Source organism: Borostomias antarcticus (genome assembly GCF_949987555.1).
Source record: "Borostomias antarcticus genome assembly, chromosome: 15".
NCBI classification, from domain to species: Eukaryota; Metazoa; Chordata; class Actinopteri; order Stomiiformes; family Stomiidae; genus Borostomias; species Borostomias antarcticus.
In genome coordinates, this window is record NC_140248.1 from 12,602,289 (window position 1) to 12,610,390 (window position 8,102).

General features: G+C 41.5%; 1 protein-coding gene across 2 annotated transcripts in view; it reads right to left on the minus strand.

Moving 5' to 3' along the window:
• Positions 1-7,303, minus strand: part of LOC311318287 (glutamate receptor 3) — a gene marked incomplete at both ends in the record, with an annotated part of 54,836 nt that extends 47,533 nt beyond the window's left edge. For both annotated transcript variants that reach the window (XM_084449574.1, XM_084449573.1), the window contains 2 exons: positions 6,635-6,793; positions 7,216-7,303. In XM_084449574.1, coding sequence (XP_084305700.1) covers positions 6,635-6,793; positions 7,216-7,303 — 247 coding nt within the window. The remainder of the gene's footprint in view (positions 1-6,634; positions 6,794-7,215) is intronic.
• Positions 7,304-8,102: the final 799 nt, after the last annotated feature.

The following is an 8,102-nucleotide window of genomic DNA, read 5'->3' on the forward strand; positions in this document are numbered from 1 at the left end:
TGCTGCCATTTTAGAGCACAAAAATAATGTTGTATGGACTTGAGCTAGGGATAGGTCAAAAGGCTTTCATTTTGTGACTGACTGAACTGATATTCTGTCACAACTGCATAGCATGAGTTTACTTTTGACTCAGTATACTGTATGGAGTCAATATAATGAACTGATACTACACAGACTTCTGGATCACCCAAGGAAACCTGCTTAAATCAAGACACACAAGAGATGCAAATATGAATGCCTGCAACAGATTTGTAAGCAAGGTTGCCACTACAGTGATGCGCTAACACAGTTAGGTCTAGTATGCAGTATGTGGGTGTTGGTACAGTAGGCGTATTTGTACTGTAACCTGAAAATATTTTTTTTTCAAAAGGTGCTGAGTTTAATACAGAATAACAGTTAAAAGCTGCCTCTTAGGTCAAGGAGATGTTGCTGTGCTGATAAAATGACAAAACAAAAGGGCAGAAAATCATTCAATATTTGCACTTTCTAAAAGCACAAATTGGAGTGAAAGGTCAAATCAAAGCATGGTATTAATTTATGTGAAATCAAGACAATATGGCAACCAATATATGGAAATATATATGTAAACCAATTTCACAGTTATTCATGTGGGGATTCAAAACCATTTTAAGTGTGCTCAATGATCGCTAAGCAGAGCCAAGATGGTACTGTACTGTACATGATATCTGTTGCCTGCTGTAGACTTCCTAGTCACACCCAATGGTCCCAAAGAGACACCCCATGTTCCGCAAGATGATTGTCAGTCTCAATAGATTCTCTTGAGAAGCTCTTGTGCTTCGTCGTGCTACCCAGTGATAACCTCATCATAAACCTGGGGATGGATGCATGTCAACCTGGAGACCAGCGTTGAATCTGACAAGGCTCTGGCTACGGTGCATGGAAATAAGACATTTTTGTCTGAACAAAAATATGCTTTTGGAAAGGTTTGTCCAAGATCCTTCTGTCCAAGTGCTCCCAAATCCAGAGGGTGCACTTACAGTAGAACTTTAAATTGTACAAAGAAATTGAGGTACACTGTCACATTAAAACCAGCTGGCCACTTGGTGTCCTAAAGGGAATTGGAGTCTACTCAACCTCTCCAACGAGGTCAAGGACCCGCATGGTCACTGCTGACTTGTCAAGAACAATGGAAAGAGCATCTTTAATAGAAACATACTGTAATATTTACTGTCATTAGTTAATGAATACTGATAGGTTTATCAGAGAGAAGAAACCTACAGCTTTAGGGTCAATGAGCATGAGTATAGGGTTGATTATCTGCAATCATATGACTTTGACCTTGTTACTGTATGATTAAAGCCATTTACATGGCATAATATCACTGGCTGATGTCGGTTAGACAGCACTTCACCAGACTGCAAATGAATTTGGTTCCAGAGACATTTCATGTAGATGTGTCTCTCTCAGGTCTAACAATTTGACAATGCAGTTTGTCCCTGGTGCTAGTCTATCATTCATGTGTTTGCTTGCATAAATGGATTCTCAGAGAGGCGATATACGACTGAAAGCCCTATCTGGGCCACACATGCTCACAGAGCTGTGAGAATAATTGGCATTTGATTGAGGATATGCACACTGTCTTCTGAACCATTTTACTAGCAGAATCACACAGTGACCATGCCGTGTGGTAAAACAGTTTTGAATATGAATGCAGTTGACCAATGCTGACTTCCTTGGTGTCTGTTCTGTATCTCATATAGGCCATTCTGCAGTGGGTGAAGGCTACCAGAAGAAGCTGTGTTTTCTGGGGCAAACAGCGAGAGCTGAGATGAGATCCCAGTGGTGGATAAATAGGAAACTAAAATAGCTCAGAGATGTTGCATGATGGTGGCAACTGGCAAGATGTGTCGACTTTGGTCAAGAGCACACCTAGCCACTGGAAACAAAGATCCACAATGTAACAACAAGACCAAAACTGCTGTTTAGCGTAAAACAAAACAAAATATATTTCGAAGACAAACATATATCGTTGACAGCAGCCTCCCAGCTCAGGTTCACTCGTACGCGTGTATTTTGATATTGGTATTAAATATGCAGTTTGTTGAATTTGCCCTCGAGTGAAACTGAATGGATTGAGCTGAATTAAATTTCCCAAGTAATTCTGAAGAAACCAAGGTTATAATAGTGTAGCTTTTTTCATTAGTTTTTATTTTTTATCATTTTAATTTTTTGTTTTCAATTTCAGCTTCGTTTTAATTCGTTTTTAAAGTGGGTTTGCTAGTTTAGTTTAGTTTTAATTTTTTGAAAATGCTTAGTTTTAGTTTAGTTTTTATTAGTCTCAGAATTAGTTTTTTTTTCTGTGCTAGACTGTGAGACTACACTGTGAGTGTGAGACTATCCTGATTTTACGTGCAATTACAAATGTATGCTGGTTAAATCTCATGGAAGCTTCCCAGAGAGGAAGTTTTAGAGGAGTTGGTGTCTGTCTGTCCCTTTGTCCTGTTTTCACAGAGCTTTGGCCAGGTGGAGATCAAACACAGGCCTAGGGCTCTGCCTCCACCCTGGAGCTGTGCCTGGAATCACCTTCCCGGGGCTCCAACAGCATGGGCACACCTGGACTGACAACTAGACACAAATCCCAACCACACAAAAGAGACTTTTGCCAAAGGTTTCAGGCCTTTGGTTTGTTTTAACTGAAACATCACTAGGCCCACAAACACATGGACTATTTATTGAGTGGATGAGCAGTGAGTACTATGGCCATTCTGGCCTGGCCTGCACAGTTGGACCCCAGAGAAGGGTTAGCAGCAGTGTGCTAATTTCATAATTTCAAGACGTCACATTGTGGGCAGATATCTCTATGCATTACATCCAACACTCCCGCTGACGGTTAATCGTTGATGTTGGTTGGGCCAATAACCATGACTGATGTTATTCATTAGGAGACTCAGATGTTCAGATGAGAGCCATGCTATACGCTGTGCTGGCGCTGAGGTGGAACCCCTCAGTCCAGGACCCAGAGCAGAGCTTACAGTTTGAAGAAAGTCAGTCCAGGACCCAGAGCAGAGCTCACAGTCTGAAGATAGCTACACCTTTACTCTGATTCAACAGCAGTGTGATGGTTGTGCTATAATGTGAGCAGAGGGATATTAGGAGCTGCTTTGGTCAGTAATATACTCTGATAATGAAATGTGATCAGATGGAAGTTCATCTCTTGAAGTATTGGTCCATGAAGACCCATGCTGCTTTTACCTCAGATATAAACTGTAGGTACAGTTGTAAAAATTGCATGAGGTTTTTTTGTTTTTGTTTTTACAGTGGTGTAGTTTCTGTATTATGCATTCATAGCACCACTTGGGAATGTTCCTAATCTGCAGTGCTACAGTCGATACACACAGCTATGAGCATAGCTGTAATGTGTTGGCAAATTATTTTTCTTAAATTACCGCCTCAGTTTATCTTTCACTGACAAAATAATAATACAATACTAAAAGCAGCATGCACAACTAAATACTCCAGCTCCAGTTTTTCTGGTCTGACACTGCAAAACAGTTATCAAAGCGTTTTCACCGTGTGCCTGCTACTTAGTATTACTACTTAATATAACCACAAGGTGCATATAGTAAACGTTCATCCCACTATGAATCAGCCCACCCCCTCGATGCTGACAAGGGTTGTTCAGTCCAGTCAGGTACCCGGGGGCTGTGTTTGGGCAGCTTCCCCCACCCTGCTTCCCTGACCTCTTCCTGAGCCTTAATGGGCACACTGGTCCCATGTCTGCATCCGGACGCCCAATCAGCACGGGCCTGCGGCGAGATGTTACACATCAACAGGGCTGGTTCAATTCCAGCCGTGGAAATGGTCAATGCTATTACAAGAGCACTGTGCTGTTCAAGCTAACAACTCAGGCAGTTAATCAGCCTAGATCTAACACAGTGATGCATATTCTTTTTAGCTCACACTTATTTTGCCAGGGCACAGTATCTGCACATTTTTGATGGAGAGCCAACATGTCTATCAAAGCCAAACTCTATCTCACAGCTTACAGTTAATTCTAAATTCTGGTGGAATTTCCTTTAGTAACTTATCAGCAGATTTAGACAGGGGTGGGAGAGTGAGCTGATCTCTCCAAACCACAAAGCAGCAGCAGCAGCAGCAGCAGTAGCACACTGCACCAGCACTACCCTGTGGTCTTCATCCTATTGATCTGCACAGCCAATAACACAGTCAATCGCCAATGGGGATTTGTGACTATCATTACATCCTGACCCAACAGGGGAAGAACACTGGAGGCAGATAGTATTCAGCTCAGAGCCCCAGACTGCACTCCCAACAAGAGGCCCTGGTCAAGAAATAATGACTGTATGACGTTTACGTAATTGATCTACAGTATCAATTGCTGGACTAAATCATGTGATTCAAAGAAATATAAATATTGTTTACTCTTCAAGATAGACCAGATTTTCTGGTGTAGGGAGACATAACCCATGACATAATTATGTATCGTTACCCAAACAAACCAAATCCTTTTTTTCTTTTCATTTATTAGAAGTTAAATTGGAGACATCTGCTGCCTTCCATCTTCACACCCTACACCCATCTGTTATGCTGCACTTCTGAAAGGCATGAGCTAAAGAGGCGTGGAACAAAATGTTGAGCACAAAAAGTTGCCAAAACTATGAGGCATAATTATACATTTTTTATCTAATCTAATATTAAAATCTAGATATGGTAAATGGACTGCACTTATACAGTGCTTTTATGCAAAGTGTTTTACAATGAAGGTCTCTCATTCACCCATTCACACACACATTCACAACCAATGGTGGCAGCTGCCATGCAAGGTGCTAGCCTGCTGTATGGGAGCAATTTGGGGTTCAGTGTCTTGCCCAAGGACACTTCGATATGCCGTCAGGAGGAGCCGGGATTCAGGACAACCCGCTCTACCTCCTGAGCCACAGCCGCCCCAGTTCAAAGCAGCTGTAAAATACATCTATTGTAATCTAACTGGCCAACATTTCAGAAGTGCATGCCTGCTCTAATACATGTGAAAACCATAGGATTACTGCACATTGAAATATCAGGCTTTTTAGTCATTCTGGTTTAAGTACAAGGTAATTCACATACTTCTCTATTTCCTCTCATGTTCTATGACGTCAACTTCAAAAAGGCACAGTCACATTCACAACATTATCAAGGAAGTTGTGACATCTGCTCACTGATGAGGTCTTTGTGTCATTGTAATCAATAATGTCCCATTACTGAATTTACACTTAGATGTTAATGCCAGTGGTTTCTCACAATTATGTTCATACTGAAGCAAGAATTGGAAAAGCACAATACTTAAAATACAATATTATTATCATCAAAGGAACCAATGTCGATTTGCAACTCTTCACTTTCCAACTGGGGCAGTTTTTTTTGTTGCATTTTTATAGATGAGCCCCCAAGGTATGAAGCCACTTCCAGATCTCCTTATCTGTTTCCCTTTATTGAGTTACGCGACCATCTGAGCACCTAATTCTGTTTGCTGACACAGTTTTGAATGGTCAGGCTGATCCAATTAGTGTGAAGTTAGCATGCCAAACGTGCACTTCTGACAGTCCCTGTGACTCCCCTGTGCACCAGTGGCTGCCAGAGGGAGTCAGCAAGATTTCTCAACCCCCATCTCTCTGCCAACAAACAGTCTCATCAAGAGCAAGTCCTTTACAAACCTGGCATATTGCATATCAAAACGTTTTATTTGTTTTAGATGAAGTAAAAGCACTATGGATAAAACAAATGAGATGTCATCCCTCCTTGTGTAACCCCCTAGGCTATAGGCTACTGAGATGGACAGGGGGGGAAAAACAACAGTGGGATGGGCCTACATCATCTCCAAGGTTTCATGTTTCTAACTGGTTAGGCTGATGATTGGTTGGTGCTGCCCATATGCAGATAGAGGCACACCTGCTTCTCCTTCACCTTGACAAGATAGCCAGCACCTCAATGTTCCACCTGTATTCATTCAATGTTCACTTTTATTTCCATATATTTAGATAATTGGTGTAAAAGTCCTACAATTATGCTTTCGTAATCTATGACTGAGGAATTATACAGGGGAAGAGCTGTGCTCAGGTGAGAAGCTCCACTTTAATAGTTCCTGTTTTGCCTAGGCCTATAGGATGTAGCTCGTGGATGAGCACCAGGCACAAGCTAAATTAAAAGTGGGGAGATCCTGGAGCCCAAATGAGAAAACAGAAGTGTACAAAATAGAAGTGTAAGTAGTTGAGTTAACTGTACCTTGAGCCACAGGAACCCTTTTTAAAGAAATAAATAAATAAATAGGCCTAAATAAATAAATAAAAACTTGTCCAGCAAATATGACCTATAGGTTATGTAACGTATGTGACCGACAATTACAAATTATGACATGTATTTATGTCTAGTTATTTCCTTTGTATATGATGGTTTGGTATACAGTATGTGCAGCTTAAAGCGCTATTGTGCTGTCTCCTCCAGCCAAGACAACAGCATGCGGTTGATGCAGGATGGGCTTGTTCAGTGTGGACTGTGGAGTGATTTACTTCAAGCAATTTAAAACCGCGCCAGTAAAACTGATAAAACATGCAACCTGTTTTTTTTTCCCAGTTTGACAATGAATTACCATAATGTTGTAGTCAGGTCTACTCACATGCATGTGTGACTGAGAAGCTGTTGGACGATTCGAGGTTGTCTACATTGTAATTGAGGTGGAAAGGTTTCTCCGTCACATTCTGGTTCGTATTGTACAGCTGGACAGCGAATCGAAAGGCGCTGTGCTCCTGCACTGTAGAGCGCATGAAGAGACCACCTAAAAGAAAGGGTTATTCGTTAAAAAAAATAAATGCAGTACAAATATGTGTTGTTCTAGCCTACTCTTTATTCACAATTTTCTATCACATCGGACAAAATGCAAATTTGGGCTACGAAAAATAGATTTATCAAGCTTGGCATTGCTTAACCTTCTGCATTCTAATTTGATTTGAATGGTTAGTTAGGGTGGAAGTTCTGCATGAAGATACTTGAGCAATGAAGAACTTTTTGGTGCAATTTCCACCCTACCAGCAGTCTGGCATGCATGCAAGATGATTTTACCTATCCTTAAGGTATTGTCAATGAACTTGGAAATGAATTATGAAAATAACTGCCTAATCAATGCATATGAGAACAACCAACCCCTTAAACAGATAAGCCTTTGAAAAAATAATACAAGTCAGATTAAGTAACACTTACCTATATTTATCTGATTTGGAAACCCTGCAAGCGATTTTCCAAAAAGCCATAATAAAAAAAGGACAGTCGCTCTTATGCGATGCCCCATTTTCTCCGACGACTGAAATCAACTCCTCAAACGAGTCTGAGATAAGAAAACCATGTACACAAGCTTATGCGCATAGAAAATCCACCAGATGTGTAGAGTCCCTCACTTTAAACCAGCGACGTGCGCCAAAGTGCAGCTGCAGCGCGAATCTTCTGCTGCTCAGGGGGGAAAAAAGCATCAGACTTATCTCGGAAGATGGTGGTGGAGCGAGTAGCGGGTCTTATTGTGAATAAGAATCATCCAATTGGACCAGTAGGGGGACGTTGATCAAACTTGATTGACGTTAAATTATAAGAGCATCCTCCTCATCCTTCCACTGCAGACCTGTGGGTTGGGGAACGGCGCTGCTGCTGCTGTTGTCCGCGTGGTGGAGACTAGAAGATACTGTCTTTTCAAGTGACCCATAGTGTCAGTTACTGGGGAGGAAGTTGTGCAGGTGGAAATGGAGAGATCTCTAGGCTACGATGTATGAAGATCCCCCCCCCCCCACACACACACACATAATTAAATGTTTAATTTGATTTTGACGGTCATGAATGGCTAAACAACTCTCCTTGACTAGCATAGCCTACTTCCCATATAGATAGCACAGTTCAATTCCTGCGGTAATTAAAGCTCATTATTTCTCATCAATGGAAATAATGCTTATGAGACTGGAGACCTGTGCGTGAGATACAGTACGCACTGTATTCCTTGCATTCAAGTCAGTCTTCATTCCGGACCTCCAGCAATGCAATCGGAAACAGATGGCTGCCAAGCACCAACAGCATCTCTTCAAAGCCCACATCTTATCACAAAC